At 40.9% G+C, this 20,078-nt stretch overlaps 1 protein-coding gene across 1 annotated transcript in view; it reads right to left on the bottom strand.

Moving 5' to 3' along the window:
• The window catches only part of tmem104 (transmembrane protein 104), a 58,557-nt gene that overhangs the window by 16,566 nt on the left and 21,913 nt on the right, over positions 1-20,078 (bottom strand). Inside the window, exon 9 of the mRNA XM_083897118.1 lies at positions 995-1,088. Coding sequence (XP_083753244.1) covers positions 995-1,088 — 94 coding nt within the window. The remainder of the gene's footprint in view (positions 1-994; positions 1,089-20,078) is intronic.

The raw sequence follows: 20,078 nt of genomic DNA, 5'->3' as shown, positions 1-20,078 counted from the left end.
AATGTGTTTATGGTGAAAAAGACGACTGGGAAAAAGAAGCAAAGAAGTGTTCGAAACCTTTTGAGCAGATTGACAAAAGGTTTAAAGTGACATTTAAGTATTAAAGTTGAATAGATAACCAAGCTGCTCGTCTGCCGCCGCCTCATGTGGTACATTTGTGTGACTTAGATAAACCCAAACAAAGGATTTTAAGTCACAAAATAAGACATTTGAAGTGACTGAAGGCACAAGTCGATTAACAATCATCAACATTCTCTCTTTGGGCTTTGGTGCAGCAGAGAAAACAGAAAACCTTCAGTTTACAGCCGTCTAACAGCGTTTTTAATGTGACAAAGATCATTTTAAGACATTATAGACTTAAGTGGGCTTTGATTTGACAATATGAGTCTTTTGTTAAATGGCTAATATCAGTTATTCATTGTGTACCTGCAGGCAGCCATGTTTTCATATACAAGTTTGGGCTCACTTAGAAATGTCCTTATTTTAGAAGGAAAAACACTTTTCCTTTTCCAATGAATATAACATTAAATGAATCATAAACACACTCTATTCATTGTTAATGTGGTAAAAAAAAATGTACATAGGCCCATTTCCAGTGTTCTAATGCTACATTGTGTTTGCTAATGGCGTTAAGAAGGCTATTGGATGATTAGAAAACCATTGAAAACCCTTGTGCAATGATGTTAGCACAGCTGAAAACAGGTCTATTTGGAATAAAATTCATTATTTCTAATCTTGTCAATGTCTTGACTATATTTTCTATTCATTTTGCAACTCTTTTGATGAATAAAAGTCGGACTTTTAATGGAAAACGCAAACAAAAAAATTGTACAGATGTCCCCAAGCTTGTGAACGGTAGTGTACGTCTCACTTAGCCCAACAGCAAACTGACCGCAGCTGCTGAGAAACGACGTCAGGGTAACCTCGTACAACACTGTCGCAGTTCTAGAATAAAGTGTAAACGTGGGAGTGTGGAGGGTTTCATGGGTCTTACCGATCCAGCGCATGATTGAGGTGAGGATCTGGAGATATTTGGTCTTCTGAGCGTTGAAGAAGGTGAACGGTCCCAACATGACAGCAAACACACTCTGAGGAAAGAAGACAAATGAACACGTGTTATTACTCATGTAGAAAACAACCAACTAAACCGACTCGCGGTTGTTTTTTCCAGCATTGACCAAGTTCTTTCACTGTTTTCTGAGGATAATCGTGAAAAGTAACTGAATAAAGAGGTCGGTGAGGACACAGGGACTTTGAACGTGACGTGAGTTTGTGCCAGATTTAATGACATTTCAAACTGGTTTCACTTAATAAATATGGAATCACCGAGGCTTTGACCTTTAACATTTAAATCTAATTTGAAAAACATTCTCCAACGAACGGTGAGAACAAAACTGACCTTTGACCACAAAGACTAAGGCTACGCTCACATCACAGTCACATTCTACCACTCTTCCCTCCATTCAGGACATTGCATCGAAGCGTTGCTCGTCCCGAGCCAAGAACATCGTTCAAGAACGCCCCCATCATGGACCGTTTACCCTGCTGTCCTCTGGAAAGAGGTTCCGCAGCTTCCGGTGCAGAACCACCAGGTTCTGTAACAGCTTTTTCCTCCAGGCTATCAGACTGCTAAACTCTAACTGAACCCAAACCTGCCTCAGATGCACTACTGTATATTAATGTATGTTGGAATTCACTGCCATATTATACTGCTGTACATTGGTCGTATACATATTTTTCTATTTTCTACTTTTATTCCAGTCATTATTTAAACTTTATTTTATTTATTCCTATTCTGTTTTTATTCTGGTGAATGTTAGGTGGAATTTTTAAACGGCTGTTTGTCACTTCATTCTTTTTAAACTGTTTCCGTCACTTTATTTATTCAGTTGCACGTATATATTTGCACTTATGCACATATATCTTAGATCTCTGCACTTTACAAACTTGTCTGAGCCAAAGGCAAACTGAATTTCGTCCTGTATACACCCTGTGAATACCTGACTGACAATAAAGTATGTCCAAGTCTATTTAGATCCTGTATATTGGTTCTCAAAGTGCGGCCCGGGGGCCAATGGCGGCCCGCAGAAACATTTCTGGCGGCCCCCGCAGTGAATTACAGTTGATAGTTTTAATCCAGGAGCGACTAAGCTTGTTAAATGTTTATTGGACATTACTGGATACAGACCAATAAGTGTAAACAAAAATACTGGGTATTTACCTGGTTTCTATATGGTGAATTTTAGTGTATTATTGTGTTATAAGCTGGTAATAAGCAGGTAGCTACAGCCCACAATTACTAGCTATTTACCCAGTAAATATATGGTAACAGAAATGTGTTACTTGGTATTAACCTGTAATTAGAAGCTAAGAACAATGGCCAAAATACTGGGGAATTACACAGTGAATTATGAAGAGTTATTATATTAATGCTTAAATTACATTATATTAACGCTTATATTACTTAACGCTAAACTGTAGAACTGCAATCTGGTCATTAAAATGATTACAAATGGGATTTCTTTCTGTTTTTTTTCCTTTGGCGGCCCTCAGTCCAATGTTGGGTTCCTAAATTGGCCTCAGGTATCAACACTTTGAGAACCCCTGCTCTATAAAAAGTGGACACAGTCTTGACCACATGAATCAAGAATAAGAAGACAGTGAAGAAATCTTCAGGCTTCAAATGGAGAGTTCAGATTCTTATGTGTGACGTCACAGGTGTCCTGCATCCGACTTTCAACATGAATACAACATGAATACAACCGTCCTCTCAAATGCTCCACAGAAAATGTCATATTTGAAAGTGCGCTCAGTATTGAAGTGGGAATTATGTCAGAGCTGAGCGTTATCACAGTGAAGCTGGTGATGAGATGAAGCTTCAAAAGAACAGCGTTATACTCTGTCGTTGTTTGGCTTCTCACTGGTGTTTCCACGGCCACATATACGCAGATAAACCACTGTGATCTCAGAGCTCAGACTGCAGAGCTGACCGTCTGAGTTCTGTGTCCACACAGCGCTGAAAAAACTCTGATCTGAGTCATTTCAGCCCATTTCTGCCAAATCTTAAAGGATTCCCTCTAAAAAAAAAAAAAAAAAGTTTGAAAATGGGAGGCAAAGACATCCCAGAGGAAAAAAACACCACAGCCTTAGGCCACAGCCGGTGCCAAAGTGGAGGCTTAAACATGTCCAACCCTCTCAGCGTCATTTCACTTCAGTGCATTTGCTTGACTCCTGTTACAGCTCTGTTCTTGACTTGTGATTGTGATTGTGATTGTGATTGTGACAGAGTCCTAATAACAACACAATCCCTCAGGACCACATGACCAAATCCCATCAGGAAAAATAATAATTATGATTAAAAAAAAAAAGAAAAAAAAGATAGGTGTACAGATGAACATGTGGACCGATCCACGGTGCAACAAAAACTTGAAATCCACTCAAGCCTCACCTCTGATTGCCTATCAGATACTGGCTTTTATCAGGAGCAGCGATCAGAGGCTCAGCTTCTGCAGCTCCAATTCCATCAGCCCACCTCCTCCTCCTCCTCCTCCTCCTCCTCCTCCTCCTCAACACATCACTCCATCCCTCTCCATTCTCTGACTGCACACTGTGAGACACATGAGGCCATTCTCATTCTCACACTTTCAAACGCCCTGTTCAGACCTGGAATTCGAGAGATAATTCAGGTTCTTTAGTCAGAGCTGACTGTGCTGTGAGACGCCTGCTGTACCAAAGACTGAGCCTGAGACACTGAGTGAAAACATGGCTGTCGTTTAATTTAACCTAAGGCTCACAAATTAAAGGTGAAGTAAGTAGTTTATAGTGACATCTAGAGGAGAGGCTGAAATCTACAACAAAGAACTGCTCCTCTGCTCACCCCCTCCCTTCCCTGAGCGCTACGGTGTCCTCAGCCGGTCAAATGTCGTCCTCGTCGTCTTTCTCCGTGTCAGCAGAGACTTCCGCTACAAGTAAAGCGACGCTTGATTTGTTCTCTCGCGTTTGTCCTTACAGGCTCCCGTAGAAACATGGTGTCTCTCTGCTAACAGTGGCTATGCAACCGCGGCCCCCGCGACCATGTTATTTTACATTACTTTTTGAAACACTACGAAAATGAAACAAAAACTATTATACAGCGACTAGACAATGCAGGAGCACATGATATGTATAAAAAAGTGGATTTTGGGTTATATAAACACATAAATACTACACAGTGTCCCTTTAAATCTACATCAGCTTAAAGCTCAAATGTACACTCTTAGAAATAAAAGTGCTAAGTAGAACCATATAAGGTTCTTCGGCTTGTCCTCATAGGAGAACCCTTTTGGAGGGTTCCACCAAGAACCCTTTTAAAACCCTTTATTCAGGAAAGTGGTTTTAAAGGGTTCTCTGCATCAAAATGGTTCTTACTGGAACCATTAGTGTTACCAAGAACGCTTGAAAAACCATTTCTTCAGGAAAGAGTTTTTCAGAAGCAGATGGTTCCAGGTAGAACCTCAGCCCTTGTAGAAGAACCCTTTTGGAACCCTTATTTCTAAGATCGTATGCGGCACAGGAAACTTTCCAGGTGACACTGAGATTAAATCTCAGTATTGTGTGACAGACACTTCTTTATAATTTAAAGTTAATCTCTTCAACATCCAGTCAAGAATATCTTAAGAGAATTGTAGTCTCTTTATCTCTCCATTAAAGAGTCTTTTTCCAACTGGAAGCGCTCACTCTCCCACACCAAAGCCCATAGAGAAAATCATGGATTTTACATCACAGCACACAGGAGCTGTTGATCCACTGCTGCCTCCATCACTAAGGTACAATGTGTTCAAATGTGACTTTGGCATTAAGAAATCTTTCAGCACAAACTCAGCAAAAGCAGCAGCTCGTGTGACTCCACCTCCTACAAACGCTGACTTTCTCCACGGTCTTTGGTGCAGGACACAGTTTACAGACTTCAGTTTGTCTCTGCAGTGAAGCCATGATGACATCTTTAAGCGTGACATATTTTGGATCGTAAACTGCGACGGTGTCAGGACAAAATTAAGCAAAAGGGCCGCCGCGGTCAGTGTTTACAGCGACACACACACATAAAACACACACACGCGCATAAAAGGACGACAAAGAATAAACATAAAGGAGACGCAAGTAAAGCTGCTGTAAAGAGACGGCCACTACTGCCAGAGCATATTAAAAACATCTATTGGATTTTTATAGGGAGGAGATTTTACGAGACGCCGTGGCAGAGAAATCACACACAGTCCGTCGTTCAGAGCTAAAGTTCCTTCATTTCTGTGCTGGAAAATCGGACTAAAAGTCACTGCGTTTTAGTTCCGCAGAGATGAAAATCTCTACGTGAAGGTCAGTCACAGTCAAAGCTTCAAAAACACGACAGATTATTTTCAATGCATTCATTTCACAGTAAATGAGAGGGCTGTTAGGTCCAGGTGTACAGATGGACAGCTGCAGGGAACCGTGGGTAACGGTGTCTACCGCGGCTGAATAATGATGATGCCTATGTGTCTTTATGTTAAAGTATCACCAGCTGTCTTCTTGGCAAAGTTGGGGAGACTCAGGCTCAAGACGAGTTCCGAGCGTAAATCTGTCGGCGGTAATGAACGAGATGTGACACGAGAACAAAGTGAATTTAACGGCATCTGGCCGAACACTCTGAGCCTTTCCCAGCATCATCTCTGCTTTCTGCATAAAGATCAGCTTGTACTGGAGTCTGACATCAGCAGCAAGGGGCCCGACTTCTTCAGATCAAGACCGCACTAACGTGACAACGCTACGACTAGAGGTCGACGGATACGGGGTTTTCCTACGACTGACCAAGAGTTTAAGGCTGGCTTTACAACGGCAACGCTCCCGGGTGAAACCGACAAAATATTTTATCAGATGCGCCTTTCGTTTAGACGGCGACGGCGTTTTTTTGGGGCTTAAAAACGCAAAAAAATGAACCCACCCTCCAGAGTGGAAATGTTAAAAACGCTCCGCTGTCGCGTTCCCGTCTAAAGGGTTGAAAACGCAAAAGTGTTTTCCGAGCTGCTCACGCTGGCACGACGCTGAAGAGAACCTGAGGCGAATGTGGTGCCAACGTCGTCACGCTGGCTTATCCTGGCTACATCAAATTTCACACACTTTTGCGCCACCGTGTGCGTCCGGATTTCCACCCAAAGACGCGCGACTAAACGCGAAATAAAAAGTGGGAACGCAACGACCACTTTTGCGGTTTGTGTTCAGATGGTTGTCGTGTAAAGCTTAAGCCTTAGAGACCAGGAGCAGCCAGTGGCTGACAGTCGTTATTGAACAACACTAATGGTCAGTCCCAACAGTCCACATTTGATCAAAATAAAGTATTTTCAATAAAAATGATGTATAGACTAAATGGTAAATGCATAAACTGACCTCCTAGGTTAAAGGTGCATTATGTAATAAATCATAAAATCCTCCTAATGTGTCACAGAGACTCAGGAAAAATGTTCATATAACAAACTGAACTCACCAACAACAACAGTACAGACAAAATATTTGCATAAAAAAAAATATTTTGCAGACTGCAAATCATGTTTATGTTCTGAAATCATGTTTTGGCGTCATGTGGCGCCACCTACCGCCGTCTACCAATCATTGCAGTCAGTAGAGTCTCAGCTGCCGTTGTTACGCTGTTACGTCAGAAAACGAAACCTAAAAGACCTTGGTGTTTTGAATTTGAGCGTAGTAACCGTTTTTGGCCACATTCTTACATATGGCGCCTTTAAAGGGTAAATAAAATCTTTGGTAATTAATCTATTTGGTGTAATAATTCATTGGTGTATTGTTTTATTGGTGTATTATTATTATTATTATCACAAGCCTCGCTGCAAATCTAAGTTTGGAATTCCACTGTTTAAACTGAGGGTTTAATCCAAGTCAGCCATGTTCCCACGTCCAATCTGGAAGTTATAAATCCATATTCCTGGGTTTTATCCTGAAGTTTAATCCAAGTATTAGCCAAGACAAATATTCAATCACTGGGTTCAATGAGCACCAGAGCTATCGAAGCAAACATGTCATATTTGTCACATTTTATTCCAAATGGAAGAATTCCAAATTCCACTAAAATGATTAGTGGTTGTTTACGAGTTTGTCACCATTTGCACTGCATTCATTTTGAAGTTGATGCCATAAAAAAAAAGGTGCGTAAAATACTACAAACAGATCCTGGTGTAAAAGATAGAGAGAGAAATCACAGGAGAGCAGAGAAAAAGACAGCATGGGAATGGAAAAATGGAAAAGTGTTAATGTGAGTGGGCGAGCGTGAAGCCATCAGATGCCACTTCCTGTTGGGAGACCTGGCAAAAGCCGACTGGAGCTGAGGCATGAACTGGTCATGAGTTATCAGAGGCGGAGCCAAACACGAGAGGCGGGGCCAAACACGAGAGGCGGAGCCAGACATGACGAGGAAATGAATATGATGATCTATTCTAGAGTGAGGATTTGAAGGATTTACATTCTTTTGTAACCTCATAAAGTAATGATGCTGTTGAGTAAAAACGGTGGGAAATCTGTTTAAAATTAAAATATCAATATTTGGAGAGTCTGGAAGACGATAATATTCTCGTATTGTTATTAATGTTGAGAGACATACACCATGATCTATGTCGACTTTAACTAGCAATAACACTGGTCAACAGCAAGTTTATTAAGTTTTTTTTAGCTGATTTAGGATCATGTTGATGCACAGAATCAAAAATCACAATCAATTGTGGTCAACTTTCTTGTTTTTTAGCGTTTTTGTTTACATTTACGAGTATTTTCACGTCATATGATGCAAAATGTGTTTATATTTCTTGCAATAAACAAATTCTGAAGATTTTGCATGTGGCAACTTATGACTAATAGTGTTTTTTTATATACATATATATATTACAAGTGAATGAAATGGCTACGACGAGAAGATCTTGCAAAAATAATCCTGACGTATTTTGCTACATTTGCGCTGAATAAACCTTTGTTCCTAACGCGAATCTAGTCACACGTTTCATGCTTATTTTGGTATTTTGGTATTAAACTTGGTGACCAGGATAAAGCTCGGGCTGAATGTCATCAATTTAGTCCGAAGATCAGATTTTTCTAAATCAAATTAGCATAAAAAACCTGACCTGATTAAGAAAAACTGATGTCATTTTTGGATTCAGCGGTGCAAAATGGCCCTAATTCAGTTGAAAAGACATTTAAAAACTTTTTTTTTATTGTAACCCAGTGTAATTATATCAACATCACACAGAACAACCTTCGGTTCTAGTTTCTTTCAGCAGGAAATGTGCAACAGTGTCAGCCAAACAAATAAAAGAGGCACATGACAGCAGATAAAGAAATGAATATGACTGGAAATTCATAACAGAGACAGATTGACGCTTGGTTCCAATGCATTTATTCATTTAATACTTGGTCTGGGCTGCACCAAGAAATTTCATCTCACTCTTGCTCGCAAGGCCAACATAGATATTTTCCCCCGCTGCATTTCTGTCTCCTCTCCGCAGAGAAACTGCTTACGTTTCATGCTCAGTTTAATAAATGTCTCCATAAACAACACAGAAATTCAGGTGAAAAGTGGCGTGAATTATATCTGGATAGAGGTTTCTCTCTCCCATCGCCTCCTGCTCAGAAAGACGATGGTGATGCTTCTGCAGGGCAGAGCACTCGTCATCAACTACGACCGTTTCACGTTTGGGAACAAAGACGTTACCTAAAAGAATCCGTCGTCTTTTTCCCCTCAGCGTTACGAGACAACACCTCAATGAAAGGCAATAAACCGTGAGTCTGAGGTGAGATGACAATCTGCACAGGTGACCGAGGCCAGGTGATGGATACAAACACGAGATCAGCCCCGTTAGCGCCGTTTAGAGGCGAACTCCTGTCATTTATTCACACAACACATTGGAAGTTTAATGGTCTTATTTAAAAGCAACTACTGTAAACACTGACGCAAACATATTAATGGAAAGTATATTCAATGTCAGCCAATAGACCGTCGTAAATGTCACACAGTGGACCTGTAAGCAGTGTGCGAAATACCCATTAATAATCAGGGGGGGGGGGGTCCCCATCTCCCACCACCCCAGGTGCCACGCTGCAGTATTGGCTATTCTCAAAACTCAGCTTTAAATATAATTTAAAAGAACAGCCAGAAATTACGGAGCCACCAAAGGAAAAAAAAAAGACAATTTTTTTTTTTTTTTTTTTATCTCGAGTTTCAAAGTCGAGATCTCGAGTATCCAACAAAAATGAAAAAAATATTTTTTTGGGAAAAAATATTTTTTCCCATATTTTTTTGGAAACTCGAGATCTCGACTTTCCAAGAAAAATATGAAAAAACTTTTAAAAAATTAATAAATAAAAAATGGATAGCCGGGATCTCGAGTTTCCAAAATATATGGGGAAAAGGAATAATATTTTTTCCACACACGTCACTCGCTTGCTGCAGCTGCACGTAACACGGGTGCATTCAAGGTGTTTTTCGAGCATAGGAATTCACATACACGCCGCACATTAATCGCCAAAATCAAAACCATGAATAAAATTCAATAAATCGCCCGGCCCTAGTTTAGACCCCCCTCAAATTTTGCCTTTGAGGCTTTCAGGGGGTCTCGAGTGTTAATCAGGGGGGTCTTACACCCCCAGACTCCCCTGTATTTCGCACAGTGCCTGTAAGGTATTTACCCATCAGTCCTGTTATTTGTTATTACAATTACATCAAGTACAGATGATCAATTCTGCCAGAAATCTCTTTCTAAAAAGGTGATGTAGAGTTCATACGTCCTCAGAAAATGACACTTACTTTAGAGTGAGCCAGAAAATTCTTCAGATGGTCAAAAGCGATCTGACAGAATGTGGCTCCATACCAACTGTTGGGCGTCATGTGTGATGCAAAAGTGTCCGTAACGGTTAAAGCTGTCAAATTAGCTGACACACACGCACACACACACACACACAACTCTCTCTCTCTCTGTGTGTCTCTGTAAAGCAGTGTTTTTGTTTTCATGACGCATTTAACGTCACAAGCGAGGCGGGAAAACACGCACCGTGAGACGGCTTCATGAAGATGAACCCCAAAGAAGAGGAGTTTCAGAAGTGGATTCTGCTGCTAAAATAAACCTCAGCGTTTCTATTTGAATCACATTCACAACACATGCTGCTGCTGTTCCTGTATCGCGCAGCTCCAAGTTGCCCCCGGACGACGCATTGGACGAGCAACGCTACGTTTAAAGACTAGTTTAACATTAACACTAGGTTAACGCACGGCGAGTTTCCATGACGACTGACCGGAACGAGACGCGCGTGACGCCATGGCGAGTCCAGGCACCGTTTACCAGTTAGCTCCTTTAGCTCCGTTAGCTCGTTAAGTTAGCGTTAGCCTACAGTGGAACTGGAGCGGCCTGTTTATTAAAGGAAAAGAGCAGCGCTACAAATAACTAGCGTACCCGTGTAACTGCGTATGTGTGCCTCTGTTTTTAAAGTTTAGCGTTACTTTAGAGACTCATTTTAACAATCGGGGAGTCACGTAAACATGGCGTCTTTTTCCGGTCAGTCGTCATGGAAACGTGTCGTGCGTTAACGTTGACGCCGCTAACCGCCGTTAATGTGTTAACGTGCACAACGCTATTAAAGACAGATGTGAATTCACAGCAATTGCATGCAATTTAAGTCATTTATGTCGTGGTTCGTGTGGAGCACAAGAGAACATAATATGAAACCTGAGAGGGTTAAAAAGAAAGTAATCAAATAATATCACGTTTGAACAACTTCTTCAGTCACAGTCTCTGTGACGCTGGAGCGTTTTTTTTTTTTTTTAAATATATCATTTGGGAGATTAATGGGGCTTAGATACGGTGAATGAGCTCAATTATGGTGAAAATGTGCCACCAACTGGCAACCACGGCTTTAGCCGTCAATCAATTTCAATAAAGTCTATGAAGACCAGTGTTTTGGATTTGTGCGGATGAGAGGAGGCCGATCCACCGGTGTCATTAATCACCACACGTGTGTGAGCGTTTCTCCTGAGGCTTGTGATGGGTTTGCACTTCATCCATCAACGTTTGGGCCTCACCAATCAACCCCCGACCATCCGACCAACTCAATAATCAAACAACTTATTGTTCCTGTTCTTTTCTGTGCGACAACGCGATGGCGGAGATGTCCTCCAGTCACTGCAGCTGCTTTTTCAAACCTAAAGAAGGCCATAAGAGTGATTTGGGTTTTTTGAATCCTTTCTTTGTCGCGTGGGGCAAAGAAACCGGACAAAATATTCACATTTAAGAAGCTGAAAAACGTGTTTTAAATCATTCAAATAAAACACTGGATTAATTAATGAGTTCTCTAATCGTTTCGGCCCGAGTGTCGTCACAGAGATGGTGAACAGTTAAAGGGTCAGCAGAGATCACAGGATCAGGAAATCCTAAGTAAAACCACACAGTGGTCCCAGCAGCCTCCACATTCATAATCTCCCTGACAATCAAACAGAGAAAGCAGGATTATAATACTCAATCCCACACTGTCCCAAAATCCCTGAACATTTGTGTCCGATGCCAATTTTTATTCCAAAAAGAACGCGCTCCAACTGCACGTCACTATTACAGAATAACTCGCAAATAAATCCAAAGACCTAACAAAACTGTCTTTATAGTGAGTGTGTATTTGTGTGTGTGTGTGTGTGTGTGTGTTCTTGTATTTGGGGCATACTGAGGACCAGTGAGGGTTTATAACCAACAAAGTGAGGTCATTTTTACGGAGTGAGAACATTTTGGCCGGTCCTCAGTTTGTTTTAATTCAAATCACTTTCTTAGGTTGCTACAACATGCTATACCCAATTTGTAAAAAAAATAATCAAATTTTTGTCAAATTGTGGACCAAAAAATTTTTGTCAAAGATTTTTCAAATTTCGAACAACATAGTATGTTATGACGTTTTTGTCAAATTTTGGACCAAAATTTTTTTGGCCAAATTTTTTTTTTGTTTGGGTCGACATAGTATAGTATGACGTTTTTGTCAAATTTTGGACGAAAAATTTTGGGTCAATTTTTTTTTCAAATTTTGGACGACATAGTATAGTATGACGTTTTTGTCAAATTTTGGACGAAAAATTTTAGGTACATTTTTTTTTCCCAAATTTTGGACGACATAGTATAGTATGACGTTTTTTGTCAAATTTTGGACCAAAAATTTTGGGTAAAATTTTATTTCCAAATTTTGGACGACATATTATAGTATGACGTTTTTGTAAAATTTTGGACAAATTTTTTCGGCCAAATTTTTTTTTTTTTTGGGTCGACATAGTATAGTATGACGTTTTTGTCAAATTTTGGACGAAAAATTTTGGGTCAATTTTTTTTTCAAATTTTGGACGACATAGTATAGTATGACGATTTTGTCAAATTTTGGACGAAAAATTTTAGGTACATTTTTTTTTCTCAAATTTTGGACGACATAGTATAGTATGACGTTTTTTGTCAAATTTTGGACCAAAAATTTTTTCGGCCAAATTTTATTTACAAATTTTGGACGACATATTATAGTATGACGTTTTTGTAAAATTTTAGACCAAAATTTTTTCGGCCAAATTTTTTTTTTTTTGGGTCGACATAGTATAGTATGACGTTTTTGTCAAATTTTGGACGAAAAATTTTGGGGCATTTTTTTTTCAAATTTTGGACGACATAGTAAAGTATGACGTTTTTGTCAAATTTTGGACCGAAAATTAAAATACAAAAAAAAAAAAAGACATTTCATGGTACTGCAACCAGTAGTTCTTTGTATATGTCGTTCATGAAGTAGATATTTGTAATTGTGTTGATTTATAAAGTGGAAATGCTGGTCCTCACTTTGTCAGCAACCCAGTCCTCAGTATGCAGCAAGTGTGTGTGTGTGTGTGTGTGTGTGTGTGACAACACAAAGACAGATTATTCAGATTCCCAGACGATATTTCATCCTAATGAGGCAAAAAAAGCAAAACGTGGCGCGACTGCGTGATGTCAACACTTCCGCGGCTGTGTCGCGCCGCACACAGGGCTTAACGCAGTGGTAGATATCGCAATTAAATTCAGTGCTGTGCCGTGGACATGTATGATAAAAGACTTGAGGGTAACATGACCGTGGCGGTACGGAACAGAAAAATAGGCCATAAAACGCCCAGGAGACGCACACACAAGGACCTGATGATGGCAATAACAAGTCAACTGATTCACTGAACACACACACACAGAGTGGGGAAGGGAAGTAAGATAAAGATGTTCGTAACAACAGGTGACACAGATGGGGGGGGGGGTTTGCCTCGAAGGCAACACTTAAAACCATATTGGAAGTATACATCTGTCGCAGTGAGAGCATCTTCAGTCATTAATCACCCGCAAACATCTTCATCACGTACGCGTTCCTTGACGTCGAGATTGTTTGACGTGTTTCGAGAACCAATTAATGAAAACCAATTAAGATATACGACCCCCCCTCCCCAAACCCCCCCCAGCTGCTCAATGTTCCCCCGCACGGGAGAAGAAATTAACCGCGCTGAGGTTTTTTTTACGTTTGGCGGTAATGTCAGCAGCACGCTGCCTTCAGGTGTTTATAATGTCTGCTACGTGACAACGTCATTAATAAACGTTATTAAGACGAAACGGTGGCAAAGGGCACAGAGCCGTGATCATGATCCATCCATGAATTATAAAGACAACCAAAGTCCCATTATTCATTAACTGCTTTCAGAGTCAAATTCAGAGTTTTCAGGTTCCAACTTTTTAAAGATATCAGCCAGGTGTTAGGTCGTGGGCGGGATTTACTGCACTTTATTGATCTATAATTCCATAAAAATCGTTCCACCATGACGTAAATCAAGACTTCACCTCGGTTTACAGCCTCGCAGACGCATTTGTAGCATCGCAATGTTGGCCAATAAACTAGCGAGGCCATAAACGTGGATTTATTTATTTACTCCACGATTAAAAAGTCTATCAGTTACTGTGGCTATTGTTGCTTATATTAAGAAGTTACAAAACTGATTAATAAAACATCTAAAAACCAAAAATACAACCTCATTTGCGGTGCATCTATTACCACCAGGTGGCAGCAGTAACAAGCAATATTTCCATCATGGTTTAGAACGGTAAAGCCCTGAGTCAGGGCTGGCTCGACTGGAAGTTCGGAAAAAATATTTGAAATTAACTGATTCTAATGATTCAGTTACACTGAAAACAACTGCTTTATAATTCACCAGTCACTCGTTTGTGTAAAAAAAAATAAAAATAAAAAATTGAATTTTTGTTTTTGTTTTTTTTTTTAATATTGGACAAAAAAAAATTTGGACTTTTTTTGTCAAATTTTGGACAAAGTTTTTTGGGGGGTCTTTTTTTAAATAAAATTTTGAAAAATAAAATATGACTATTTTTTGTAAAATTTTGGAAATCATAACATTTTTTTATACTTTTTTGTCAAATGTTGGACTTTTTTATTTTTACTTTTTTGACAAACTTTGGACGACATACGATAGTATGACTATTTTTTGTCAAATTTTGGAAACTTTTTTTTTACTTTTTTGTCATATTTTGGACAATTTTTTTTTTCCTTTTTTGTGAATTTTTGGACACATTTTTTTTTTTTTTACTTTTTTGTCAAATTTTGGACAGCTGTTTTCTTTTTTGTCAAACTTTGGATGACATGCTATAGTATGACTTTTTGTCAAATTTTTGGATTAGGTCTTTGATTGGGTACAGGATATTACGCAGACAGCAGACAATAACTCAATGTAATAACTGTAAATTGCCAGTCTCATCAGAGTGGTCGAGACATGAAAACAAAAAAGCAAACCAAAGGAACTTTACAGTTTTTGAGTCGCTGAATGAGGAGACGTCAACTTGTAGCTGCAGACCATACATCGATGCTACATTAAAAGTCTTCTACGTCCAAACATACAGTAATCGTGGGATGCTGCTGCATGTGTGGGCGTGTTTCTGTCAGCACGTACGCACAGCCACAATCACATTTGTCTTCCTATGACATGTGCTTTAACAAATATCTATAAATACAAAGGTGTTTATCCATATTTTTTAGATAAAAAGATCCATAACTATGGATTTAAAAAAAAAGATCCATAAATAGGAACCCTTTCCAGAAATGTGTGCCGTTTAAGGACTTTGGATAATATCAGCCACTAAGAGTGTGGTAAGATGAACTACTTGACATTGAACTTTAGACCAGGGAACCAAACTGAAGGGAAAGAAATATGGAGCAGAGCTGCCGTGAGTCCACTGCAGAGCCACTGAATCACAGGGTCTCGTCACTGTCGACCAAAGACTAGTCCGATATTACGCAACCCGCGATAAATGAGCTGGCCTGAACTGTCGCGTGTAAAAGTTAATCACACGCTGGTTAACTCTGATTAGGATGTTCCACTTCCATGATTTTAATAACAACAGACTAGAGTTTCTCACCTTCCATTAGCTGGGTCACACTTATCCAGGACCAACTCACTAAAAACTCATAAAAACTAAAGCTGAACAAGAAGCATTTATGCTGTACTTAATAAATAATAAATGCATTCATGAAGCAGACGCCAACGTCCGGCCTCTGGCTCTTCTCGTTTGGAACTCCTCGATGTGAGAGTGGACCTCCACATCTTCTTAATATTCTTAAAGATGTTTTTCAAGAACTTTTTCAATGCCACAGGGCTACCACACCTTGGCTGACATCGGACTTTCCAGGACCAATTCACCTCCAAATAAAAGGACCAAATGTGCCGACACACACGAAGATCACACTTCAATGGTCGAACATAAGACACCGGACAGTGTCCACAACACAGCGAGTAATTATGTCTCCACGTTTGTCCTGCGTAGGCCTCGTCTAAGTACATCAAGCAACGCAGGGCAAGAAACTGCAGGTGGCGTCGTAACAAACAAGGCAGACATTTACCTAAATATCAACTAAATAACACACTTTCAAGGATTTCAAGGACCCATTGGAAGCCTGGGACACAAGGAAAGCAGATGTTAGCCACGAAAAAAACAAAGTCTAAGTTAGCTATCCAAGTCTACGATATCTTAAGGACGTGTGCGTCACGTTCACCGTCGCTGCTGGTGTAAACGCACACAAACACTTCCTCGGTCAGGTCTGATAGTTTTGCCCGTTTCCAGATGAAGGACGCTGCATAAAAATCACGTTTTACATCGTTTTCGAGGCAGAATAATCAACAGCAAAATGACGCAGTGCAGCTTTACAGAGATGGTGACGACTAAAGTTCAGCTGCTGCAGATACGAGATGTTTATTTACACAAAGCCGCTGTGTTTCTCCGACTGTCGTCTTTTAATAATTCATAAGTCTTAAGACACGAGTTTTGTTTGTGTGCACTGGGAGCATGAGATAAAGAAAATGTACTTCAGTTCACCCCTTCGCTGATTTAACAAGGTCCTTTTTCCCTCTTGTTCTTTCCCTTTCTGGCACGACGACGACGACGACAGCGAGGAGGTTACAGTCGGTACATTTGCAGACGTTTGTAACAGCCCACCCTGACCAAGGGCAAATTAACGTGATTTACGTGAACTGTGCAGTAGTTCAGGGCCGTGGTTGAAATGCAGACGACGACAGAGTGGAACCTGGACCTCATTACATTTCCTAATACATGTTTGTGCAACAGTTGACCCACCGCGCCCTCGTCATTTCCTTTCCTTTAGAAACATCTGCATGTTTTACTGGTTCACAAACTGGTTCTTTTGATGTTGTTATCACACCAGGTCGATCCTCCCTTTAACTCTGAACCAAAGGTTCCTCCTCCGCCCTCTCGCTCTCCCTTTCACAATAGTTGGGATGATGATGGTGATGGGGGGGTAATAGCCGTCGATAAATTATCATTTCCTCCGCAGATATGTCCCAAGCCCGTCGTAAATCTTCGTCGCGTGCCATCACTCTTTACTTCCACTGTCGTAGGCGTGTAACGGTCTCACCGCGAGGGGCAGAGCGGCGTATTATGGCTTTTAATTAGCGAGAACATCTTGGAAAACGGGAGCTTTGTTTCGTGTCGTAAAGTCTGCAGCAGGTGAACACTGATCGCAGACTGTAAACTTTCTTCTGTGAAGAAGGGCCCGACTGCTGCGGATGTCTGTTTTTAAAAGCAGGTGAAGCTTCAGTGCAGCGGGAGCGTCTTTGTTCATTCATTTTCTACAGATGTTCCTGACCTCCGCCATGCTTTTCAGGCTCCTTTTGGACGTTTCAGAGGTGGAAACTCACTCCTGCACCAAAGTCCATAGAAAAATTCAGCATTTTTAACTCAAGGGTAGAAGTAAGCTGCAGGTCTTTGGTACGTTTGTGTCATTTATGTAAATCCATGACATGAATGGATCAGCAGCTCCTGTGTGCGCTGATGTAAAATCACCAAATTGGACAACGTGCAGTGTGTAGAGGATAAACATGCTGCACTTCAAGCATCTGCATTAAAGCGGACCTAGACCGGAAGTTCCTATTAACGCTGTTTTTTAGTGTGTATCTGCGTCATTACCTTGTTTACGAAGCCCTGAAGGTTCTAAACAAACAGTTCAGCCACTGCTGAGAACGCTGTGTTTTATTGTAATCTCAGGCTCAGTGAGATCTCTCTAAAAAAAAACGGTCCGGTTACGTAAACACTGGTTCTCCTGAACAGCAGATCCTCCTGCTCCGGGCACTAGTCCGGGCACATCCGGTTGCGTACATTGAACCGCAGAAGAAGAATAACGTCCGTTGTGGAGGTGTTTCACGAGCGACAGTGTCTTCTGACTCTGGGTCTGACTCCGGGGTCAAAGGTCGTCAAAGGGACTGAGGCGGGGAGTCGTGAAGAAGCTATTTTTAAACACTGTTAAAACAATGTTTTGATAATGAGGAGCAGTGCATCCACCGTTCCAGAGGGGGGAGCTGTGCTTCTGAGAGCTGGGTGTACTTCCGGGTACTGGCCAATCACAACACACTCTGTCTTCTGGGTGCGAGAGTTGAGTCTCAAATCTCGCGGCTGAGGAACATCGTCAGAAAAGAGAGATTTCTATCGGCTCGTTTACAGCAACTAGGAGGTTTTTGAGCATAAAAACAAGTTAATGTATGTAAGTAGACCTCCATAACTAACATATATGTGCAACAGGACCACTCTATGTGAGCTTTAAAGATGATGATGATGCGGTGGTAAGCGTCATCCACCCCCTCTCATTGATTTTACATCACTTTAACACGTACAATTAGGACAATGAATCAGCCGTTTAAATTGTCCTCGCAGGCCGGCAGCGTGGAGCGTACCAACCGCTGCTCGGTTAACCACTGTGACAAAGCCCCCGCAGTCAAATTTGCAAAGAAAACTTAGCAGGGGACAATCAAGGACAGAGAAGTTTAATTGAGGTCTCGGGAACTCTCTGCTGGAGCTGAAAGAAAAAAAAGAAAAAACAACCCCAGAAAGTCTCCACTGCTGCACGGCCTCTTAATCTTTTCAATCACAGCGGTGCAAAGAGCCGGGATCAACAGTGACGGTTTCCGTTACGCAGCGGCCTCCGTCGTCTTCCCTTTTCACACCCTTTAAGCCAACAAATATGGCAGATATCGGAGGAGAAGCACCACAGCTGTCCACTCCAACACGAGGATCAATCAGCGACGGAGCAAATCACGGTCAATCGATCGTCTTAAGAGCTTTCACGACATCGGCCCGGAGGAGGAAAAATAAAGGAGCGTCTCGTCGCGTCCACCTGCTGACAGAGCTGCCGAGTAACGTCGATACTGATTAAGTCAAAGATCCGACCTGATGAAATATCAACTCGTCAAAGTCTTATTACCATGAAGTAATTAGTCGGTCTGCGCGTGAATCCAGCACCGAGGTCTTTATAAAGAACGCTGATGTGCACTCAGGTGTCACCATCACTCCGTCCTGGACCGTGAGTGAAACTCAATGTGGCAGAAGAGGGAGGAGGAAATCAGCAGCAGATTCTCAGCCGCAGCATTTCTCTGTATATTGACCCTGTGTTCGTCTGCTGATGTGTTCTGAGGAGAGAACCCTGAATCTAACGTCAGCCAGAGCTGTTTCCAGCTTCTGCCGTAGAACTGCAAAGGATAAGCAGCAGATGGATGGATGGATGTAGAGCTGGGCAATACAGGGGGGGGGGAATAAATTATATCAAGATATACTATTCAATCTAAATATCTATCACAATATAAATCATATAAATATTGCTGTCAAGCTTAACGGTAAGGCTGGGAGACATCGCTTATAAATAATATCTTGATATTTTTAGGCCATAAAGCTGCACACAGGATGTTTCTCTGTACTCATGAAAAGTTTGTGCTTCTATATTCTCGAAAACAAACAGAGAACACCTGGTTTATTTATTTATTATCTATGAATAATGCAAAAAACGCATTTCAGTCAATATATAACATGTAATTAACTACAGCTGAAACAATTGCTTGATTAATCGATTATTAATCGCTTAATAAATTAGTCGTCAACTATTTTGAGAATGGATTCATCGTTTGAAGCTTTTTTCATGATTAAAACTATATTTCTGATAGTTTCAGCTTCTTAAATGTCAATATTTTGCTCCACAGAAACAAAGAAATCATTAAAACTCAATCATCTTGGTTTTTGGACAAAAACACGACATTGAGATCATCGTCATTTCCAGGTTTGACAAACACCGATCAACGTTTTTTTTTAACGTCTTCTGACGTTTTACGGACCAGACGATGACTCGATTGATGTCGGAAATAATCGACAGATTCGTCGATTGTGAAAATAATGGTTAGCCGCAGCTCTATAGTGAATGCTTTTTATTGAATTTCACAAATGCAAGTCACGACAGAGAGCTTATCGCGATATGACGACCGTATCTCGTCTCCTAACACGATACAGGACTCAGAAATCTCTTCGCTTTCCACGAACAAAACTGCCACCATCTGATGGAAAAGCGCCAAAAGCATCGGGTAGAAAGTCACGAGTAGAATCTAAGAACGCCGTTTTCACACAGACGAAAGGGACGACGTCTAACAAGGACACGGAGCGACTGTTAAACTGTCTGCTTTAAAGGGCGAGATGGATTACAGCCCGAACGGTCGTCGA

The sequence above is a fragment of the Microchirus variegatus genome (genome assembly GCF_963457635.1).
Source record: "Microchirus variegatus genome assembly, chromosome: 10".
NCBI lineage: Eukaryota > Metazoa > Chordata > Actinopteri > Pleuronectiformes > Soleidae > Microchirus > Microchirus variegatus.
Note: the sequence above shows the minus strand (reverse complement) of the source record. Positions and strands in the feature narration are given on the sequence as shown.